At 41.2% G+C, this 24458-nt stretch overlaps 1 protein-coding gene across 1 annotated transcript; it reads left to right on the forward strand.

The window, feature by feature from the left end:
* The first annotated feature begins 83 nt into the window (after nucleotides 1-83).
* pitpnc1b (phosphatidylinositol transfer protein cytoplasmic 1b) lies at nucleotides 84-20200 on the forward strand. The gene is made up of 10 exons (XM_085291879.1): nucleotides 84-750; nucleotides 5837-5985; nucleotides 9242-9330; nucleotides 9567-9574; nucleotides 9724-9795; nucleotides 13245-13337; nucleotides 15425-15580; nucleotides 17137-17200; nucleotides 17383-17469; nucleotides 18827-20200. The coding sequence occupies exons 1-10, from the start codon at nucleotides 703-705 to the stop codon at nucleotides 18976-18978; spliced, it is 918 nt and encodes a 305-aa protein (XP_085148005.1). The 5' UTR covers nucleotides 84-702; the 3' UTR covers nucleotides 18979-20200.
* The last annotated feature ends 4258 nt before the right edge of the window (nucleotides 20201-24458 follow it).

A 24458-nucleotide genomic window follows, 5' to 3' on the forward strand; every position in this document is an offset into this window, starting at 1 on the left:
GGAGAGAAGGGGGAGGGAGAGGGAAAAAGAAAAGATAAGGAGGGGAGCCGCAAAGGAATTTGTGAGAAACTGAAAGCAGCGGAGTGTGGCTGAGTGGAAAGGGAGGAGCACCGAGCAGACAGCAAGGTTACACACGAGGAGGAATTAAACAAAGCACAGACAGGGACGGAGGGGAAAGGACAGGCAGAGCTGTTGATAGTAGGTTTACATCTTACCTCAGCACTAATTACTACTTTTTCACTGCAGCAGAAAGAAAAGAAACAGAAATTAAGAAAGAGAGAGCGAGAGAGAAACAGCAAAGCGAAGGTGCAGCCGAGAAGAGGAAGAAAAGGAGGGAGTAGCGAGAAAAAAGTGAGAGACAGCAGTTTAAAAAAAAAAAGTCCAGGAGATTAAATTGAGGAAGCGAAACAAGAAGGGAGAGACGAGGCTCTGAGGAGTGAGCGAGGGAGGGAAAGTAAGAAAACTGCAGACACTCATTGACAGAGAACACTGGACTTAACTCCACGGTTTACTGACATCAGCAAAAACAAAAGAAGAAGAGCGTCACCAAAAAAAAAAAAAAAAAAAAAAAGAGGTCACTGTGGTGGTGTGTTGCCTGCCTGAGTTTGTCTACTATGCAACCGAGTCAGCTGAGATAGACAAACTCAAGCACGATCCCACTGTTTACTTCCCCCCAAAAAAACTTCTCCCGGTATCAGCACCATGTTGATGAAAGAGTACCGCATATGCATGCCACTGACCGTGGATGAGGTAAGTGTGTTTGTCTTTCCCACGCTTTTACACACACAATTCCCACCACTTAAAAGTGAAAAGCAAAAATTTGGGGGTTATTTTAACTGCGGCAATGTTGTTTGGTCTTTTTTTTCTTATTGTTTACTTGTAATCGTGAAGGTGTGAACGTACTGATAAGACAAAATGCCAACACAGCACTGAGACCCCCCCGCAGCTGCCCTGTGGGAGCTTTTTCCACATTGGGATAGAGCGATGAGTCAAGCGTACAACACCTGGACAGCACTACACGTTCTACATTTGCTTGAGCGCTCCAAGCTCAAACTAGTCAGACTGGTTAAGATCCCAACTTAAAGGCATTTGGCCTGCGGGTGGAAAAACAAAGAGATCCTGCTGGAGAGGGAAAAGGTGAGCGGACGAGGTTGTTATGCGCTAAAGTGCCCTTCAAAAAGAAATGTCCTTGTCGTCTCCACTACCCCCAACCGGCTTACTTCTACCTGTTACCACAACAATGACAGTGACAAATAGCAGTCCAAAATAGGATTTACAGTATCAGGACAGGGCACACAGAACTCGAGCTTGCAGCAAATCCTCTTTCGCTTAAGTGTAATGTGAGTTTAACTGCAGTTTATTTGAGGAGGTATCAAATCATAATAGGAACCACGCAACAGACCGCAACCTTTGCTCCACTATTAAAGTGAGCAGATTTTCAAGTGTGACATGCACAGCACACCCGCACCGTGGCAAAGAATGTTCCGTGTTGCTTTTGTCAAAGAAAAGAAACAGGCGGCAGGTGATAGTGGCTCAGGTGGTAGGTAGGTGTGTCGGTTCTGTTGTTGATTCACTTTCTATTTCTTCCACAGGCACATGCTAAAAATAACTTGGAGCAATGGTTCTCAAACTCTTCTTAATTATATGTCCCCATTAAAGTATTCAGCCAAATTAACCCAGACACTTGCTGTAGAACAGAAGGGATACACAGAGCACTGCACCATCTATATTTAGTTAATTAAAGAAATCAAATTGTAATCTAACCATTTGTTTCAGTCATTTTATTGTTAGATATTGCTTGAGACACGATGTATATCTTTTTCTTCTATTTGTTGCTGGGATTGTTTCCAATTTTTTTCTGATTCACGCCAAAGCGATACGTATGAAGGCTTGTCCTATGTAAGACACTGTCTGATTATTACATTACTGCCTGCTGACCTGTGTTTCTACTGTCTGATGAAAAGCAGATGGTTCACGAAACGTCACACGCTACGAGATGTAATGAATAAGAAAATTGGAGTTCTGCAGTGTGCAAACTGTCACTCACGTTTGTGGTTAAATAAATTACAAACTTGTATCTGAAAAAAAAACTTCATCTGAAAGTGAGGAACACGGGCTTTTGTGTCTCTGTGGTCTTGGTTATTCTCTTGGCAGGGAGGAAACTGCAGTGTTCAAACTTGTTAACGACTCTCAGTCGCTACAGAAAAGAAGGCCTCACTCAAGCGTGCCCTTTGTCTGTGTTTTCAGCATTGCTGCTTTCAACCACAAATCTTGTTTCATGAAATGTTGGAAACAGGATTCACGCTCACAGCGATCATAATTTTGTTTGTTGCTATTTGGGTCTGTGAGGTTTTACAACCATTTAGGGGTGTATGAAAACTGATTGCCCCCCCCCCCACTGGCTCTCCCTCACCAAAGCCCTTACACTAGGGTACTGTTAATCTTATGCTGCCTAGCACCACTGTATGAGAGTGCAGACTAAATAAGGCTTCATGGTGGAAAGTAACTTTTTTTGCACGTTTACTCAAATACTCCACTGAAGTACGGTATTAATGCACTTATAATACAAATAGTATCCTTATTTGAGAGACACCTCTCACAGAGGTGTGTATGAAAAAGGCAGTGTCACAGGAACATGCAGCGCCCCATAAAAAATATTCAGACTTCTCAGAAGATTGTATGTTTATTGCTTTACAGCAATGAATCAATGTGACATTTTTAACTTTGAAGATAAAGATAAAGATAAGATAAAAATCTTTTATGTGACATTTGTACACATACACTGGGTCTGGGTACATAGCAAATTGTGTGCAGAGCTGAGAGTCAGGGTCAAATAAATACAGACACATATGCAGTATAAACCAAAGTGCATGTTGAGGTAATATGTTTGGGGGTTTTTTTAAGAAAAAAAAAATATGTCAAGATGTTTCTCAGGTAATTTTTGCCTTAACTCCAAGAATTATGACCTTAATTCTTCATAGCGTAGATTCAGAAAAGCCTCAGAAAAACAGATTTGGGTCCATATCGACATGACAGCCTCACACAGTTCCTGCAGATTTGTCGGCTCACGTTCATGATGAGAATCTCCCCATCCAACACATGACAATGACTGTGAAGGTCATTTGTGTAGAGTGTCATGTTCAAGAAACCACTGAGAGATGATCTCAGTTCTGTGATATGTTGTTATGTTATTATGTGCCGCATGTGTTTTGGATTTTTGTTGCCGTGGTGCCAGGTCTCTCTTGGAAATGAGATTTTTAATCTCAATGAGATTTTTACCTGGATAAATAAAGGGCTAATACAATAATATAGTGCATTGTCCTGCTGGAAGCAGGCATTAGAAGATAGATAAACTGTGCTCATAAAGGGATCAGCAAGGTCGGGCATGCTGCCACATTAAAACAATGCTCAGTTGGTACAAAGGGGCCTATAGTATGCCAATATAGTGGTATTCTGAAACTAGGCCGTCAGCTTGAGGGTTCATGTTGTGCGTTCATATGCAGGAGAGATGCTCTTCACTGGGCCATTTCTTGTAAACCCTACAGATCACTATGGGGGAAAGTCCCAGTAGATCATCAGTTCAGGAAAAACTGGCACCAACAACCGTGCAAGATTCAAAGTCACTTGCTTCAACTATTTTCCTCATTCTGATGTTCGTCTTGACAATTTCTACATTTCTAAATGCACTGAGTTGCTCTTATGTGATTGGCTGATTCAATATTTGTTTTAAGGACCAGTTAAACAGGTGTATCTAATAAAGTGCATAAAGTGTAAATCGCCACTGGGAAACGTTGAACACAAATTTTCCACCCTTAATTGTCATTGTTGTCGTTGTGTTTTGCTAGTTGACGATCAAAGACAAAAGCTGGTAAATATTTTAATCATGAATCATGGCATTGTCCTGATAATGCATTGTATTTGTAGTCTGACGACATTTCTTGTAAAGCAAATCCTGGGCTGTAAAAACGAAACAGTAAGAGGAAACACATTCCCAGAGCTGACAACGATCCCTCCTGACCTGTATGTAGTGATTTAAGGAAAGAAAGATACTTTCCACTTCCTTGTTTTTCCTAAAACGGGGGGAAAAGATTCATAACTTGTGTGGGAGGAGCTCTCTGTCCTGCGGTCTGCTGGCTTTAAGATGGTGTTAAAGCACCCATCACTATGATTAATTAAGTCCCATGAATATCCAAGAAGTAAATATTGAATGTTGACGTTCCACAGTAATTGGAACAAGAAGGAGGAGTGTCACATGATGTCAGCAAAGCACAGTGAAGGATGGCAATCTGATGTCTGCCGTCCTCTTTCTCTCTTCCTCCCAATCTTTCTGTTTCTGCTTTTAATTAGAATAATGCTTTAGTGCCACAGCAATATAGGGCAACAAAATGAATTGCATTATGGTGGTCACAGCAGAACAGCGAAGCGCTTTATGGCACAATTTCTCAGCTTTTTCATAACTTTATAAACAAAAGTTTACCAAGTGATTTACAACTGCAGCAAACAGAAAAATGCAAATAGAAATAAGATTAGGGAGAGAAGATGAGAACGACCAACAGCAGCAGCAGCAGCACTGCAAGAAATGAAAAGAATTATTGTGAGAGATTTTTTTTAAATACACTGATTGTATCAGGCTTAGCTAAACGAGGAGATACTCCAGATGCCCAAAGCCCTTGTCCTCTTTAGACTAACTAACACAAAATACTCCCTCATCAGCATGCACAAACTGGGGCTGCAGCAGAGAACAAAGTCCCTTCCCCTAATTTAGACACTAGGCAATCACTCTCACTAGCCAAATTAATTTTTTGATATCTGAAATGGAACTTTAGGGAAATCTTTATACACAGCAAGTGGCTAAGATTTGAAAAATGAAGAGCAAATACAAAGCCTGTGCCTAAGCAGCCCTGAGTAAGTGCCTGTCGAGACAAAACCGGACTCAGCAACCAGGGTGAACCTGCTGCCAGGAGGATTTTCTGCCATCATTCTCATTACTTCCTCTTAGTGGCAGATGGGTATTACATTTTCTTCAATGGGACCTGCATTGTATTGATTTGTTATGGATGAATTTTTTTCTTATTTAAGTCCTCATATCCATTATTATGCTCCATGAGAAATTTGGTCTGCCCTCCTTCAGCTTAAATGCCAATTCCAGTCTTTAAAATATTCCCAAAAAGTTCAGATTAAGAATACAACTTTTCTGAAGAGCAACTACAGCTGCTCGAGCAACAGTTGGATAATGATACACAGAGAGGAGTGAAGAGTAAAATCGAATGTGCACTTTGCGATTTAGTTAAATGCAGCAGTAAAGATGCAGTTCCTTATTATGGTTCAAATGTATGTGTAGAATAAATGTTGAAGTAATTTAAATGTAAAAAAGCGACTAAAAATGGGATTAAAATTTACTCCAGTACCAGACCGAGAGACGAGAGAGGCTACAGCTGCAAAACCTCTGAGAACTGACTCAAGCAGCAGTGCCTGTTATTTGGATATGGCTTTGAGTTCACGGCAAATTCATATTTATTTTGTTTGTTTGCAAAAAAATGAAGCATAAATGTGTGAGTTATTTCAAAGGCTACATGTTTATGGTAGATGAACGTGAGGACCTGTGTGTTTAAACGAAGGATGACCACAGTCAACAAACACTTGGTTAATTCAACTAAGGCCGCACTCTAAATGTGTCCCTTTGGATGGCATCTTGAGGATTAGCAGGAGGAGGACGAGGGAGATTTTTGCTTTGTGCTTACCATTTTCTCACCACATTTCTCTCTCTCTTTTCTCTTCACGCCATCCCCGTCCTCTCCGCCATAAACCTCATCCTAAACCTCTCCTCGGGCTCCAGTACAGGATTGGGCAGTTGTACATGATCAGTAAGCACAGCTGTGAGCAGAGTGGTGGGGGAGAGGGGGTGGAGGTGGTGAGGAATGAGCCAGATAATCACCCCAAGTACGGAGCGGGGCAGCTGACCGAGAAACGAATCTACCTCAGCAGGTACAATTAAACTCTTTGATTGTGTTGTTGCACTAATGATGTACACATGACGGGCCATTAGAATAACTGATTGCCGTGTTCTGATCGCTGCGCTGCAAAGCTTCACATCTCAGCGATCCAAGTTACACGAAACACACAGTAACACCCAGCGTGCATTGCGACCTGCCTGTTTACAAAGTCCAAACACCCTTTGTCTAGACATGCTGAGGTATAAGTGGAAATATTACTGTACCGTGAGGTCAGTAAACACTGGATTACGTAAGTAAAGTTCTCTAGCTGGGCATAACTCGTGCACATCATCCCGGTGCTGGTAATTGCAGGGTATGTGGGAAGATTTAGCCTCTCATTAAATTTTCTTTGTAGAGTTGACAAAGTTTGTTGGCAGTCAGAGTCTAGTCACAGTATAACCACACGTAGAAAAACTACAGATAATTACCTCCAAGTTCTTACACTCAAATAATGGATGTGTTTAACCCCTGGTAAGCTTTTCTAAGTGGTCTATCAGAACTCTGTTATTGTAAGAAAGAAGTGACAATATTTACATAAGACAAATATTATTTACACGTAGGGGAAAAAAGACAAAAACAGGAAAGAAAATTACAGAATAAAGCGAAAGCCATCGATAGCTATTGTGACTGCAGGTGTTAATATGTAACTTGTCTATATGCATATTTTTACAGGACATAGATGTGAATGTTTATAGAGTGTAGTCTTGAGTACATAACAGAACATTGTAAACCTTTTTTTTGAAGTATTTATGTAACATTTTGGGAAATAAACTCTTAATTATTATATGATACAGTGTTTAGCTCAAACATAAAGTCACGTCAGTTGACTGTTATGCAAGTTCTTTGTTTTTTTTTAAACTTTGGACTGCAAAACCAATAAAAACTAAATCTACTGTTTTTATACAACAGTGTTGATTCAGCAAGCCAGACAGTGAGTTAATTAGTGCTGGTAGGTGAAATTTATTGCCTGTGGATGGAATGAGACTTACTGTTTCCACCATATCCAGTCTTTTATTCCTCTCTGATCTTTTTAGGTGGGTGTCACTTCATGTTTTATACACATACTGAGAGTGTTTTTCTTATCATACAACTCTTCACCACAAAAGAACTGATGATTGGTCAGGCTAAAGCCAGAGGAAACTCCACCGGAGGCCTGCAGTGGTCTTCACATGCAAATCTGTCATCTAACAGGATATATGGGGAAAAAACTAATTGAACCACCAAGTACTTGGCTCCCAATGATGATTCCCCCAGAATAGTTGGCATTCAAGCTTTGCATTTTTATCTGGTAAAGCGAATGATAAGGGGTCGTTAAATTATATAAACATATTCTCAAACTTTAAATGGGTAAAATGCCCGGCCTATTGGCTTGGATCTGGGCATGTACGCTGCCAGCATCCCATTTTTGGTAAGCAGAACTGACATTTCCCAAAATGTCAAGCTAGTGCTACAATGTATTTGTGACAACTTTCATACCATAATTTATTAGCATGGTATTGCCCTGTTTTTTTCCTCCACTTAAAACTATACAGACATCCCAGGGTGTCACATGCTGCCATTTTATCCAAAGCTACTGGCATTGCAGTGCCCACTGGCATCGGTGCTTTCAAGTACTGGGATGTAATTCATGGTCATGTTTGAAAAATAAGAAGGTCGGTTAGTAAGTTTATCAGCCAAGAGAATCTGCTCATTTTATTTGGCATTTTAATTTTAGATTAATTTAAATTTTAATGAATCTGCTCATTACAATACGGCAAATAACTAATAAATTACCAAAAAAACAAAGTTGTTGGCATCTGCTGCTATCTACATACGCAGAAAATCCAGTCGAACAGAAACTAATATTAAGTACATAGATTAAATAGTTCATCTAAGATTAAATAGTTCATCTAAGTACTTAATATTGCACAACTCTGGGGATGTGAAACAGAGATTCAGAAATTCCTCCCTAAAAGTGACGTTGCTGCAGGACATTCAGTCGGCAGTCACTTGAGTCAAGTCCCTTACGGCAACTAAATTTGTCACAGATCACTCATCAGCGCAGACTTACTCAAACTGATTGCTACATGTCGGTAACATGTCTGCATTTAGAGCTCAACTATAAACTCAACTCCAACTATTTGCAAACTTAATCCAATTTGTCTAAGACTGCAGGCAATCTGAGTTGGACTGCAGTTGGTTGGAGACAAGCTGCCTCCAATCAAAGTGTTCACTGCAGCTATTTGCAATTGGTCACCAAATCAAAGGGCAACCGATTTGTTTCTAGTCACACTGAGGTTTTGTCCTTTTACTCTTGGAGTGTCTGAGCCATGAGACTGCAATTTCAGTTGCAATATACCCAGTATAATAGCACATTAATATTAACACTATATTCTGAAAATACAGTTAATCAGTGTGCTTCATTGTGAAACCAAGCGGTCCCATAAATGATGAGTCAGAGGTGAAATTGTTGCTCTGTTTACAAAACGGAGTATTTCACACCCTGTGAGTGATAAGAGTTATAAACCAGCCACAGGCTGCACACTGATTATAAACCTTAAATAGGAGTTGATTTTTCCTACATGATTAAGTGTGTTTGCACTGCTACAAGTAAAAAGGTTTAATAATGCTGCTCTGCGAGAGAGTATTGTGTCCATGTACTTTTCTCTGTGCTCAGGCTGACAGCCCATCAGTTAATTGTGCTCATAATGAAAGCCCAGTCTCAAATATAACATAAATCTCCTAACTCTAAATTCACTTCCTAACCCTGAAATAACCTCACTCATTACCCTCATGTAACCTCAGCTCTTATTCCAATCACCACTACAAACCCAAGGCCTAATCCTAAAATAAACTCTCAAAGAAGTAAAGACGTGTTCACACTGTGGAGGATTTTTCTAATCTTTATGTGCTTGTAGGACATTTGGTCTTCATTAGTAAAGATATGTAAGAACACACGCATGCTCTTTCTCTCTTCACACACACACGCACGCACACACACACACACACACACACACACACACACACACACACACACTGTATTCTACTTCAATCATGTTCTGACATGGGACCTAGGAGCTACAGTAACAGTTCATCACCACAGGTGTAATTGAGAATGAGTCATACAAATGAATGCTGTGGTGAGAGTAGCCTACAGGTAATCTGGCTATAAACGGCACAAGACCCACTCAGGATCTCTCCGTCTCTCCCTTCATAATCTCTCCTGCTCTTACACTCTGCAACGGTGATCCTTCTTTCTTTGCTTTCAGTAAACTGCCATCTTGGGTAAAAGCATTTGTCCCTCGATTTTTCTACGTTACGGAGAAGGCCTGGAACTTCTACCCATACACCATCACAGGTGCGTGTTTGCCTTTCTTTGTGTTAAACACAGAGTTATTTTAACCTCAATACATTATACAAAGCTTGTTTACTGAAAACAGATGCTTTTTCAAGTGACATCAAATGTTCATAACTATGTATGCATGTATTCCCTTGTGGTAAATTGCATGTGTGTGGGCGCAATTTCATGTTCAAGCATACGAGTTACTTATGCTGTTTTCTTCCCATCTATATTGAATGTCCCCGGTGCTGCAGAGTACTCAGTAAGTATTCTCACACATCATTTACTGTACATGAATGCAACAGAGCTCATCTCTTTCCAGTATCAGAGGATCTAATCTGCAGCCTGCTTTCACACTATCTCTGCCCCTCAACCCTCCACCCCCCATTTTTCCTCTTTGTCACCCTGTAGGTATCATTCCTCCCCAAGTTCAGCATCCGTATTGAGACAAGATTCGAGAACAACAATGGTGATAACGATAACGTGAGTATTGTAAGAGGGGGGTTGTGAGAGGTGAGAAAAATAGAGTGATTAGAGACGAGGGGGAGGAGAACGACAAGGGTCTGGAGAGAAATTGCAATTTTCTCTGCAGCACTACAAAAATGTTCATCAAATTGATGCGCCCATTACAAGGAAAACAAGCAAGCCACGAAACGCAGTATTGGCAGATCTATTAACCAGACATGCAGTGTGCTGATCATGGCTGCCACGATGCATTTTGTCCAAGGCACGCAAAGACACACACAGACAGAAAGTCACCAGCAATTGCAGCTCTGTCTGGCACTTGTGTTTGCCTGGTGTAATTGAGAAAAGTCAAGACAGGAGAACCAAAAAAAACAAAACAAAAAATGCATAGATCCAAGAGTTGTTTCTTGGGCTGTGCATCCAGTGAATCTAGTTTTATGTCATGTAGTTTCAGGTTACACGAGTTTACTCCAAACAGTCCCATTGCTGTTTGAGTGGCAACCACATACATGCACACTGACATGTGTTTTATACACTAGGGGGAACAAATTGAGATGCCTTAATCTTTTAAGTTGGTAATTTGTTAGCAAACAGCTGTTTATTTACACATCAAAGATTACAGAGCAACGCTATCAGCCAATTAGTCGTGTCGCTGCATGGCTAACTGGTGTATGTGATCAATTAATCACTCAGTTTTGCTCAGTTTTTGGTCTCTACCACCTTCTCACTGAAATATTTCCCCTTTATAAACCACTACAGACAGCATAAGAGACGGATGTAGCTACCCTGACATCACCCACCGTTTTCTGGTGTCTCGCTTTGAAGCCTCAACATGAGCGTTTCCACTGTTGCCATCTTGCAACAGACAGATGTGACGTGGAGGGGCGGGGTCTGCCTGTTAAACCACCTGATCCTTTTTTTAATATAATATGACCCAGAATGAGAGGCCGAACCCTTGAATTCAGCAGAAAAGTGTTTAGAGAAGCTGTCTTTGTATTGACTTCTAAAAGGACTGGAAGTCCTCTTTTAAAACCACAGCTATCATCATCTAGTGGCCTTCAGATAGGACGCACGGTTGAGGCACTTAAAGTGTTGGCTTAATTTTTCCGACCTTGAAGCTACGTCCACGTTTTATGCTGTTTATGGTAGTATAAGTTTAAGTATTTACATTACTTTAGCATCTTCCTTTCATAGTGCTTCATCTAGTTACTCTGGGATTAATCCATTACATGTGGAGCAACTCTTAGATATGTTGTCTAGAAGGAAATGTGAACAGACGAATGCCACCGTAAACCACTGATTCTGAAAGTTTGTCTAGCATGCCCAGCTTCAGAAACAAAAATATGTTTATTTATTTTAAATTTTATTTATTTAAGTCAGCTTCTCTCCATATTTTTCCTCGTCCTCTACGCCACTATTGCAAACTCGAGTTTGAGAACTACTGACCTGACCTAACTGTTGTAACAGTAAACATACCAACTCAGTACAGCTCTCAGTGCACGAGCTTGAACTCGTTTGTATTCTCACACAGCCTCTGAATAACACAAAAACAATTACCATTTCATTTAGTATCATTTCTAAATATCATTAGTCAGATAACTTTAACTACACATCACGTAGTCTAAATACCCACAGCCTGATTAAAAGAACTGAATGAAAGGAACTATTTATGCAAGCATTAAATTTATTCCAGTTCAAATTCATTTACTGAGCAGATTTTATCCTAGAAATAATTTGACACTTTCTCTTTCTGCCACTCTTTCTAACTGCAAAGTACAGATACTCTCCCAGTAGCGAGTAAGACAGATGGCCAGGCTGCATATTGAAAACAGCTTGTGTGTTTGGTCATATTTGTTGAGCCCCATTTGAAAGGCTGCATTTGAAATGATCTGCTGCTTTGGGGGGAAAAAGCAACTCCTTTTACGCCTGCTACACTTGTCTAGCTTGGTAACGCTACACTTGTCTAGCGTTACCAAGGTGTTGAAGACACTTAGATTTAAGTGAACCTAACACTATCAACATGTGCACGCATGCAGGGAGGGCAGGAATGAGAATGGAAAGAAAGGATGCTGAGTGAGGAGGCGGGATCGTGAGGTGACATTACTTTCTTATTTCTTGACTGAGTAGCTCCATGGCCGCAGCTGGAAGGAACGCCAGGCTGCAGCACCCGGAAAATGAGCTTGCTGGACTTTATTATGTATGAAACTGCCAATCAGACTTATTTACTTATTTACTCCAGATCGTTCCCGCTCACTTTAACCCCTGCTGTTAGTGTACTTCCACATTTCCAAGGGAAATATCATACTTTTTACTCAGCTGCACTTATTCACCCACCTAAGTGTATGCTTTACAAATCAGGCTTTACATACAAAGCATGCGGAGAGATTATAAAATACAATCCTTCTACAAAGCAGTGCATACAATTTGAGCTAACAAAATACCAATTTGGACCGCATCCGCTCATTTTCTGGAGTTTGGAGCCTATTCCAGATGACAGTGAGCAAGAGGCGGGGTCCACCCTGGACAGGCTGCCAATCAATCACAAGGAAAGGAGACAACACCTTGGCTAACAGCCACACCTGATTTAGCCTAACATGCCACCTAAAGACCACCTAAAGAAAATACACAGAGGCACAAGTAGTACACAGAAGGACCTCCAATCAGGAGTTTTGGAGCAAGAACCTTTTTGCTCTGAACTATCAATGCTGAACACTTTTTTTTTTTTCCCCTCTTTTTTTAAAAAAATCCCCCAAATTTTAAGCTTTCAGGGCCTCATATATATGAATAGATTTTTTCTTGCATGTCCTTATAACAGTTATGGTGTTTATACAATTCAATTGACAATCGTTACGACACCGTGAGAAAACCCCAAGCAACTTGTAGAAGGCAACACAAACACGCAGCTAACACAACACATTCCATAAAAGGGAGCAAGACCTTGTGAAGACACAGACTAACAACAACACCGCAGGAGCGTAGCAGGCTATTATTTTACCCCAGGTTTTTCTTATTTGTTAGTTTTCAGCTGTGAAATGAACAACTCCAGTGCGGCATTAGAGCAAATTTTAAACAAGGTCAGATAAAAGTGCAGTCTCGTCTCTTTCTCCCTCTCTCTCCAGGTTTCTTCCATTCTCTCAAGGAAAAGTGTACGTGGCTCTCATAACTTTTTCCCCCCCTCTCTTTTAATACCCCTCATATGTCCTTGTTTTTTTCCCCTCATCCCCCGCCTCTGCTCTCTATCTGTTCGCTCCTCTGTTTGCACCAGTGTGATTTGCTCCAAAAGCCTCCGGGTGGGATATAGTGAGGGGTGTTATGGTGTGTGACCTCCGTTTTCTACACTGTTACTCATCTTCTCTTAGTCCCGCTCTATGCCGAGTGAGTGACTGTACATGTGTGACACTACGGGTGGGTGTATGTGCGTCTGCTGTCATTTAACTGTGTGACCTCCCCCATCTGTTTGGATGTAGGTGTTTGGGGACAAGCCAACCCCAGCAGAGAATGTGTGTTTCCTGGATATCCTGAGTGACCCCATCCCTGAAAAGCACTACAAAGAATCAGAGGTACTCACTGCACTGGCAAAAAACCCACAAACATGGACATATGCTTCACAGAGGTGTAAACAAATGACTGTGAACAAAAAAAAGTTGTTTTTTCTGATTTTCTTTCTCTTCCAAATGGAAAACTATGTGATTGCTTTCCAAGAATAGTTCAGCATTTAGTGAAAAAATAAATAGGAGACTTGGTTTAATGACAAGTAGCCAAAACTGTAAGCTTACTTAATTCAAACATATACCCACTAACTTTGCTTTGGATTTTGGCTGCTTTTTCACTAATTCTCAGTCCAGTCCTTGCACAGGACCATTTTCAGAGGTATTTTTTTTCTCTTCAACCATTTAACACTGAACTATGAATCATTCAAGCATAAAAAGGCACCAACCTCGAGGAATGAATCAGTGTTGTGTCTACACATAATAGACAATTTAGCAAAGAACCGGTTTTAAATTGCATCTTTAGGCACTTTGTTACTAGCAGTCTGTCAATTTGGTCACATTTCTTTAGTTGAATCCATGAAAAATACCAAAGACATCACAGTTTGAAAGGCATGAAATAATATTTTGCGTGAAGTGAAAACAGAGAGAAAAGGCTGAGGTATTCCAAAATCAGTGGCAACAGGTCTGGTGGAGTGATGAATCCAAATTTGGATGAAGCTGTCGTTGATATGTATGAAGCAGATTAGGAGAGAGGTTGGTGTCAGCCATCTGTAAAACACGGTGAAGGCGCTGTCATGGTTTAGGCTGCATTTCAGTCAGTGGTGTTGGGCATCTTATCAAAACTGATGGAACTGTGAACGATGATAAGTCCTATCAGATCTTAATCCACTGTGTAGTACCATCCATAATGTGTCTGACTGGCAACAGCTTCAGTGAACTCAAACACACATGCTCCAATGCAGTTGAAGCTTACCTGAATTAAAAACAACAATTAAACACTAGTGTTCATCGATTGGCCTCCTGCCCGGACCTCAACATTACTGAAGAAAACAGAACAAGAAGCAGGTCGATCCTGTATTTCCATTTATGTATGCCCTTTTCAATAAATATGAATTACATCATTTTTAATTAATGGCAAGCATGCAACCAACTGAAAAACTCCACCCAAAAATCATATTAGTTTGTCTGGGGGAATCAACATATATGGGCATTTCTACTCTCAAAGCCAAGAAACTTTACGCAAAAAGGCAAATAAAACACTTTAGTGACTGAAGTTTGAGTCTCAGGCGGGGAGAATTTTTCACATGTTGCAACAAAGAAACTTGATAACAGTGATGGAAAAGATAAATCCTTTGAAGCAGCACTAAAGAGGTGATATGAAACTTTATTTCTATGTGCCATATCTAAAAAATGCATTCTGCATGCATTTCTTCATATGACCGCTAGATCCACTTAAACCCACAGCTATAGGTCAGAACAACAGCTCATGCAAATGATCTATATGCTTGTTTCCTGCTGTGGAACAGTCTAAAATTTTCTCTAACTTGATGTGTCATTTTATTATCTGCATTTTGCATTGATCAGATTGTTGATTACTTAAACTAGTGGGGCTTTGTTGTTGTTTTGTTTTTCCTGTGCTGATTTTCCCACTTCCTGACTTTATATTAAGCTAAGACTACTCAAACAGACATTTAAGTCACATCCAACTCAAAATATTGTCTTTTAAGTGATAATGGCTCATAATGCATAGTGCTTAATATACAAACAATGATCCACTAAGACAAAAACACATACCTATTTTTTTTTTTTTACTTTACTGCCTTTTGTTTCTGCTTCTAAATAAATCAGTTACACACACCCCACACAAACACCTCTGCATCACTGCTTATTTTCATTGTCTCTCCTCCAAGGTTTAACACATCTTTACATGTGCATGTTACACAAGCACACCAATCAATTATATTAAGTGACAAGGTGAAATAAAAGATCACAAACACAAACACTTGCCCATCATACTTTCATCAGATTCATAATGTGTGTTATCACACTCCTCTTGTGCAATGTGTTGTGCAACATGCTGCTGGCTCCTCCACACACAGATATTGTCACAGTTTCTGCAGACACAGCTTTTATAACACACTGTTTACTCTGTAAAGGACCTGAGTCTGTGGCAGTCAAGTAAAACTGGCCGAGGACCTCTGGAGAAGGGCTGGAGGGACAGCCACAAACCTGTCATGTGCTCCTATAAGAGGGTGGAGTGCAGCTTTGAGGTCTACGGCTTCCAGACCAGGACGGAGGAGTTCATACATCGAGTAAGATCGAACTCTTTCCCTTTATGTTCATTCCATTGCTATTGTAACGTGACTGCGTCAAGGAGACATCACAATCTTCTTCAATGCCATTCGGTCATTTATTATATGAATGTGCCATGTGTTGCATTGTGACACAAATAAATCACTACCACATTCATTTTAAGACATTAGCATAATTACCAGCATTAACGGCAAGAAGGCTGCTGGCGTCAAATGACCTCTGATCTGTATTATATTATACAAAACGATAAGAAAACATCTGTTTTTCCACTTTTAACAAAGCATAGTTGCAAGTTAGGGGAAGAAGTTGTACAGCTGGTGGGAAGAAAAAAAAAACACTTTCACAACATTTATCCTCTGCAATGAGGCAAAGCAATGAAGCGTGAAAAGAAAGCAGAAGCACCAGCAGCTAAACTAGCAATAATGCCTTTTAACCCACCCCAACGCTGTCAGTGAGGAGCAAGAGTGTTTGGATTGTGGCTCTATTTTTTTTACAAAGCCGAGCAAAACAGATCAAACTAATAGTAAATGCGCTGCACTCATAGTCTTTTAACCTTATGCTACAGTCACACTATGCAGAACAGCATTACCAAACAAAAATTAATTGTCTACATACACAGAAATTCCCAATAACATACATTAACATTAACTACTTACATCAAGAGCAAAAGCCTCATAGATTTAGGGACAGAAAAAGCAAAAAACTCCTCCAAAAACGGTCGCATACTTGCTGCGATGACAGTGATTTAAGATCAAAATGACATAGGTGCTCTGAAACCTCGCTTTTATGTAGCAATGTAACCAGAACTGAGTCCCCTGGCGCAAAGAAATGCATCACAAACTAGGTGCACTTATTGCAGAGGACTAAGTTAGGTTGATTGCAACGAGGTTGGCAATCCATCTGTGTTCATTCCTTTGCAAACCTTCACGATTAGAGAGGTCGCAGTTGCTCTGATTCGGACTGCGATTGTTTGGAAACAAGATCCTGAGCAATCACCTGAGTGACTAAAAGTGGTTGCAAGCAGCTACTTCTAGCATTTGGTCACCCAAAGGTTGCAGAAGTTGGTCGCTGCAACTACTTGCAAACTGTTGATGAATGCAAATAAATTCAATACAATCAATGAGCAACTAATATTTAAATGAGTCCTTAGCTAGGCATGATGGACCACTTTTATTCACACACAACAATGCCACGGGATCTGCTGTGGAAGATGGCCAGCCACTGGAAGCAACTTAAGGTTCAGTGTCGTGCCCAAGGACACTTTGGCACATAAAAGGTCCAGCGACTGAGCCACCAACCACGATTGAGCAACAACCTCTACAACCAGAGCCAAATCCACCCGCCCCAGCCTCCTTATTAAATAAATCCTCATCTATCTCAGCCGTAATCTCATATGTTTGAATTAATTACACAAAGGCACTGTCGTGATTTTGACACTGATCTGCTGTAAAATCATTCTAAAAGCAGCATTTCACACACGACTACACACAACAGCTGTAGCTTTTTAATTACATTTCCTTCCCATAACAGGTTTTTGTTTTCTGTGTAATTGCAGAACATACGAGACATTCTCCTGGTTGGCCACCGGCAGGCAGTGGCATGGATAGACGAATGGCACGGTGGGTCAAAATTACAGTAAACTGCTAAATTTTATATTTTACAGATACGAGATAATCTATTCTGAGCAGCGCACTTGTACTTGTACTTTGCTGTTGTTTTACCCTCGATCTACAGCTTGTTAAATTAAATATGTATCTTCCACTCAATGCACGCCTGTGTTTATGCACTGTTTTCCCCACAGGGCTCTGTTTGGAGGAGGTGAGAGAGTACGAGCGGACGATGCAAGAGAAGACCAACAGCAAAGTCAAATGCAGCCAGAATAGCACCGGTGAGTTCTCAGCATCTGACCTGCACTGTACTGAAATACCACAGAGGAGGAGAGACGAGAAGGCGGAGGGGGGGATAATAGAGGTAGATATGAGAGGAGTGGAGATGGAGGAATAGATGTAAGTGAAAAAAAAGGGAACAGGAAGTTTGAAATGTATATTTGTGCTCTACAATTATTAATTTCACACCGTAATAGGCAAGAGATGTACATTGGCTGTTTTCAGGTATTTTTTTTTAGCCTGGTATGGTATTAGATGCTGTCAGCAAACTGCAAACACTATGAATAAATAACCATGTAATACTGGCATGCTTGAACAGATATTGGTTGCACCACTAGTGCCTTCGCTGTGCCCTACAAGTACCCAGATGGCTGGAGTACATCTGTGGGAGAAAAATGGGAAAGGAAGAGCAGTCAGGAGGCATTTCACAACACAAGGAGCAGTGAGGAGGGAGAGACAGAGGGTGTATGCCCAGAAAAGGACGACAGAAAGACAGATGTAGTGCGTGCCTGTGTGTGTGTGTGTGTGTGTGTGTGTGTGTGTGTGTGTGTGCGTGTGTGTGTGTGTGTGTGTGTGTGTGTGTGTGTGTGTGTGTGTGCCAGGTTCGGGGCGGGGGGGGGGGGTTGGGTAAGAAGGCTCATGAAGTGATAATGCCACTGCGTCTGTCTGATAAACAGTGTAATGCAGCCACCTGCTGAACTCTCACCATCACGAGCCCTCTCAACATAAATAACCGACCATTGCAGCACTTAGCTGCAAATGTCAGACCTGGTGGGGGTATGTGCCTGGGCATATGGTGTGGGTACGTGTGTGTGCGTGCGAATGTGTGGGTATTGTGTATGTGTGTGTGGGGGGGGGGGGGGGGGGGGTGTCAACCTGCCACCTGCTGGTTAGTCTGGTGAACCTCGGTTGGCTGTGGGAGATATCAAAGGTAAAATTCCCAATATGGCCTGTAGCATCTTGCTGCCTGCGCTCTCTCTCCTTCTCTCCCTCTGTGCGTTATGATGAGACACATCAAGCTGCAACAAATCTGCAGTCATTGCTCAACCTGCTGCAGCCTGCTCCACTGCCGTGGCCCCCCTACAGGCTGAAAGCTGCCACTGCATGCAGATCTGCACAGACTGAGGAATTGTTTTCATTTCATTCATCTGGTGTAATAAAAGTAAACTGATGTCATTTACTCAAGTCAATTGAATGAAAAGGCAAGTCTGTGAGCTGAATGACAGCAGGGGAGAATCAAGTAGCAGAAATTTAAGATCCTAAATACGCTCACAGTTTTCCCTTTTTCCTTCTGATTTTTTTCCTCTCTTTAACTTCTTTCTTGCCACATGTAAAAGTGGATGTATCTGTGTGTCTCAGATTCAGGGCTCGTCCCTCGTCCTGCGTTTTCTCGCTCCATCTCTGTGACAGATGAGCGCAGCCTTAAGAAGATGGGAGTGACCACTGCAGCCGTACCTGACCCCTCCCACGTGACACACAGTCCCATTCGCCTGAACTCAACCCCCGAATGACGCCTCTCTCTCTTTCTCTCTCTCGCTCTCACACACACACACACACACCTTGCACAGTGCAAACACAACTCAAATACAGTGTCAACATTCACCAGAGTCATGTGATGTCATCTCTCAAATATGAACACACCCATATGCAAACAGCAACATGATCCAACAGACACCGTTTTTTGGGAAAATGCTTTGTTGCTTTCTGGAGCAGAGTATGATATCAATACCTTCTTCTTCTTTTTTGCCTTAAGTTACCGGTTCTAGCTCAGGGAAAAAGTACTTCACTGTTGTTTTTGTATGACTTTAAGAAAAAAAATTGTGAGCTGTAGAAATGTTGGTAGGGAGATTTTGTTACTTTTGGAGAGAGCCGAGCTTGATGTTCTTTCTGTTTTCTGTCTTTGTGTTAAGCTAAACTAACTGGCTGCTGGCTACAGTTTCTAGTATCGATCTCTTCATCTAACTCTCTGCCAAAAAGGAGCACAGAGCAGTTCCCAAAATACTAAACTAATCCTCCAGCACCACCTAAGAATTATTCATTACTTTTTACTTTGTTGATATGAAGTATGTTACAGAATGCCGCTCAGATGCACAAGAACACACAAGCGCCTTGTGTCTACTCAGACATTTTCCACAAATAACCTTCAAGTGTCCTCGACAGATTGTAAACACGGTGCATTTCAGCACTTTCTCTCAGTTCCTCGGTTAAAGTGGAGTGCAGGACCCCCAGCAGGGCTCTCCGATTGTTTCCGAGCCCCCAACCAGGAGCGTACAGACAGATGCATAAGGAGTTTAATAGAGTGGATCTAATGAGAGAGCATGAGAGAAGGAGGGTGGGCTGTCAATGCAATGGATCAGCTCCCCCTCCCCACCTCAGCCAATAGGTCAGACCAAGTGTATTGACAGAAGGTAGTGAGGCATTGTATTGGTTCCTTGATCGCTTAGCTGCGTGTTGGGCCAAACGCGAGCTAAACTTCAATTATGTATCAACGGGGTGAGCATTTATAACATTATTAGCTCATGTGCATTTAAAGGGAGAATGGGTTCTTGTCACTGGGTGTAATTATGAAAACTGAATAGATGTAAGTTGTATGATAAAGTGTTACGTACTGCTGTTGCCTTTTTTTTGTAAAATTACTGGATGTTTAAATAGAATCAGATGGAAAATCATATAGATGTTACACTGTATAGTCTTTTATAACAGCTCTGATTAATAAATACAAATTCTCTCTAATGTGATGACTCAGCTGTGTCATGTTTAAACAAAAATAATGGACTCAATCCGCACATTATCAGCCATGTTTGATCAGTATTGATCAGCCGCTGGTATATCACAGACCGCGCATGTAATCTACTCACCAATTTCACACGCGTGTATCACGTTTTCCCCGCTGCAAGACGCCACAGAATCCTGATTGTTTCACAGATGAGGTGGGTGTGTGCGCACGTCTTGTCATTTCATTGTCACTTTAAATCAAATCAAATCAAATCACTTTTTATTGTCACATCACATGTGCAGGCACACTGGCACAGCACATGCGAGTGAAATTCTTGTGTGCGAGCCCCACAAGCAACAGAGATGTGCAAACACAACAACACAAACGAGCAAAATACAAGAATGGCCAACCTGAAACTAATAAATATATGTACAATATATAATAGTGTATGCATTTCTGGATGTGTATACTAAATATTTTCCTACGTGTGTGTGTGTGTGTGTGTGTGTGTGTGTGTGTGTGTGTGTATACACATTTTTACAAATTAAATAGTAAAAAAATAAAATAAAATAATAATAATAATAATAATAATAAAATATATAAAATATACAGAGTTGAATATGTGCAAAACAAGTGGCATTTATATACAGTGTGGAGTGCATAATGTTAAAGTTCCAGTAGTGAAGCTGAGGTGTCTATGACGTGTTCAGTAGTCTGATGGCCTGATGGAAAAAGCTGTCTCTCAGTCTGCTGGTACGGGACCGGATGCTGCAGAACCTCCTTCCTGATGGAAGTAGTCTGAACAGTTTATGGCTGGGGTGACTGGAGTCCTTGATGATCCTCCCCGCTTTCCTCAGGCACCGCTTCCTGTAGATGTCTTGGAGGGAGGGAAGCTCACCTCCAATTATCCGTTCAGAGCACCGCACTACTCGCTGGAGAGCTTTGCACTTTATTATTCAAGACTTCAGGACAAAAGCCAGGCTTGTCATGGAGAGACTTGAAAGTTCCCCTGATTGACAGACATGGCAGCTTGCTTTGAATGGCACGCCAAATAGCTCGCATTATGGGGCTCATTATGGCTTCTTTTTACCCATACAAATCAAGAGCCAGCATGACAATTTGTTATTAGATTCCCAACAAAGTGCTGCAGACGTGCTGTCACATATACACACAAACACGTAAGTACATACGCACAAAAAAAAAAAAAATCTTGCTCCCTATTGTCTCTTTTTACAGTTGCAGCAGGGGGCTGATATGAAAGCACAAGTGCTCACCACAGCTAGGAGGGTTCACAAGCACTGCAGAGGGAGCACAAACTTCTGGGTGCACTGCACTAACATCACCTCTGTCTCTCTCACTTCTTTGTGTTTCCCATTAAATTTTCTCTCTCATTATTACCATCGTCAGAGCTCTCCTCCATCCTACTCCTTTATGCTTGCTTCCCCATTCTCGAAATCTCCCTTGATCTTATTTCTTTCACCTCTCTTTATCTGTGTGTCCTCATCTTCATTCCTCAAGAGGGCCTCTAAAGAAGATGTACTGGGCTCATTTTATGGAAATGTTCCCTGTGGTGCATTATCATAGATCCTGACCCTGTAGTGCTGAATCACCCAGCCGTTCCCAGTTCACCTGTCAGACCCCACAAGCAGCACGGTCGAAGAAATACGCGACGTTCTCCAGAGCCGCACCACCGCCGTCCCGCAGATTCGGTTTTGTGGAGCCTTGAAACAGGGCTAAAGGAACGGGAAATGGGAAAGCAGTTTGAGCAGCGGTTTGTTTCTGACAAAGAAAAGCATAAAAAGCTTGTGTGGGGTTGCAGGCCATGTGTGTACACAATTTCTCCTGAGCCTTAATGGTATTTTGCTTAACCACACTGATGAACGAGCTTCTGCTCCAGATCGATACACGCCCTCCATACGCTACACAGACAGTAATGCAACTGCCTCATTTGTCTGACGTCGTGGTGTGTGCACGAGCCCCCGTGACATTTTACTCATGTTGTGGGGACATAATGTGCGTACTCAACACGAAGGGCAAAAAGCAAGCCCCTGTGATGTCATGTTTTAAGGTTGGGGTAACGTTCGGGTAGGCGGACGACAGTTACGGTTAGATGAGTGCATATCACCGTGATTTGAAGTTATCGATAAACGACCTCATTTGTTTCCCATTTCCCGACCTTGCAGTAACTTACTCAGACATTAAACGAGAATAAACATTAAGCTTTACCGTTTAACATGACTAACTTCATCCACACACCAACACTGACTTGATAAAGTCTTATTGTGGTTGTGTGTGTGTGAGCACGAGGTTTGAAAAGATATATATTCTCCACAGAATGGATGTTAAGTGAATCAAAGGGTCTCCATCAATGTTATCATAAGCATATTTACCTCCCATTGTGTTGCTATCATTGTTTGATATGTCATGTGAGTGTGCTTCTGTGTGTGAATTCCCATGGGTATGCGACTCCCATGAGATTAAACGGTGAGGCCAAGATGCTTGCGTTCCCTCATTACAGTGTAAGCAATACAGTTTTTAGCTCACTCAACCACCTAAAAGACTTTAAATCCTCCGCGTATTAAGCCTTACCACTGGGAACCCAATTTGTAACCTCTGCCCAGTAATACGTTAACTGGACTTTATCTGGGGATAGGCAGAGTGTAAAATTCATACAGTATCTGAGTGAACTAATTGAGCCAATTAAGAAAGTGAATATGGATTACTGTGGGACTGTGAACACACACAATCCCTCTGCAATAGAGTTGGAGACCACTGCTTTCACGCGATAATGATTGTCATTGCAAATGGATGGCGGTGCAGGGTCTCAAAGCGCCGCACGACAACACTCCGGCTGGCCTTGCATTTACACTGATGTGTTTTCATTAGTGCAGCAGCAGCTGATCCCAGGGCCGTTATTCCGGGCAGTAATTAATTGCATGCGGGTAAAGGAAAAGTCAAGGATAAGTGTTAAAAACTGTTCCCCGCCGCATACATACGCTTGCCTCACTCATAAACACAGAGGCAGCACTCATTTCTCACACAAACACACATTTGCTCGAGGAAACAAAAGACGAACGAGTATAAACAAGAAGATACGCAGCAGAAACTTGCACAAAAATAAGAGCCTTGGGTACTTCATGCTTTAAATATCTTAATCAGCAAGCGCATAAAGTCTCCCAATTTTAATTGCACCGCCATGACTATTAATTACATAACAGCCATTGCAGTCAGCATGCCCATATGTTTGCTAATGGGAAAGGATAGATTAGAATAGTGAGTGGAATACATTAGAATACAATGGTTTTTATTGATCTACAAAGGTAGAATTACATTTTTCCTGCAGCATGTACATACAAACAATAACGTTTTTTTTTCTTTGGGTTTTTCAAAGAACAACATTGTAAACAAATGGCAGGAGACACTTCATAAGCTGAAAGAACAATAAACCACCATTACTGTAAAGAAACTCCAGAAGACAAGATTAATGTAAAGCAAGAGATGCTTCAGAGACACTACAGAAAAAGTGCTGTACTCCTGTGAAACAAAAGATGCTTCAAACAGTGGGCTCAAGGAAAAACACGTTTTTGTTTTAAAACTGAGAAGCTTTCTGTCATAGAGACAAAACATCTGGCTTAGAAATGGACTAAATTTGATCTGCAGCTATTTCTCATTAGCACCAAGCTATATTTTTGTATAGGGCAGGGCAATATGGCCAAAAAATATTTATCACCATATACATTTGAAAATTTGTGATAACGATATAAACTGACGATATAATTGACACTAGACAAAATACTTTACAACTCCACAACTTTATTAGTGCAAAAAAACCCATCAATGTATTTTCACTTAAACAAGCAGCTGTTTTTTATGTGCATTACAGTTATATAAAAATTTAACAGTGCAAATGCAAATTCCTTGCTGACAGTTTAACCAAAAGACATTTCCAGTGGAAATTGGCCGACATATCCTCAACATAACCATGTAAAATATCCACAAAACTTAAAAAGAGGTTATACACACACAATACGGTAATATTATGTTGAAGCACAGTACGTATTACTCTGCGAGGCTCCTGCCTCCGGTAGCTGTAATGTTCCAACAATCCATCAAGCGGTGCGGCTTCATAGCTTACGAAAGTCGTACTAAAACATTTCTGACAGATTTTCGAGCGCCGTGTACAACATAAAAACTGTTCGAGGTCAGTAAACACAACCAGAATTCATACATAAGGCACACCGGGTTATAAGGGGCTGTCACAGTCTGGCGAGGGCA

The sequence above is a fragment of the Mchenga conophoros genome, linkage group LG11 (assembly GCF_057382185.1).
Source record: "Mchenga conophoros isolate Kocher_MC1m ecotype Shallow Benthic linkage group LG11, M_conophoros_male_GT1.1, whole genome shotgun sequence".
Lineage (NCBI taxonomy): Eukaryota > Metazoa > Chordata > Actinopteri > Cichliformes > Cichlidae > Mchenga > Mchenga conophoros.

Excerpts from the sequence above, each read along its gene's own strand:
- pitpnc1b (XM_085291879.1), top strand. The coding sequence starts at position 703 with ATGTTGATGAAAGAGTACCGCATATGCATGCCACTGACCGTGGATGAG. Across the intron at positions 13,338-15,424 it reads AGCACTACAAAGAATCAGAG|GACCTGAGTCTGTGGCAGTC; the intron begins GTACTCACTGCA and ends TACTCTGTAAAG. Across the intron at positions 17,470-18,826 it reads ATGCAGCCAGAATAGCACCG|ATTCAGGGCTCGTCCCTCGT; the intron begins GTGAGTTCTCAG and ends TGTGTGTCTCAG.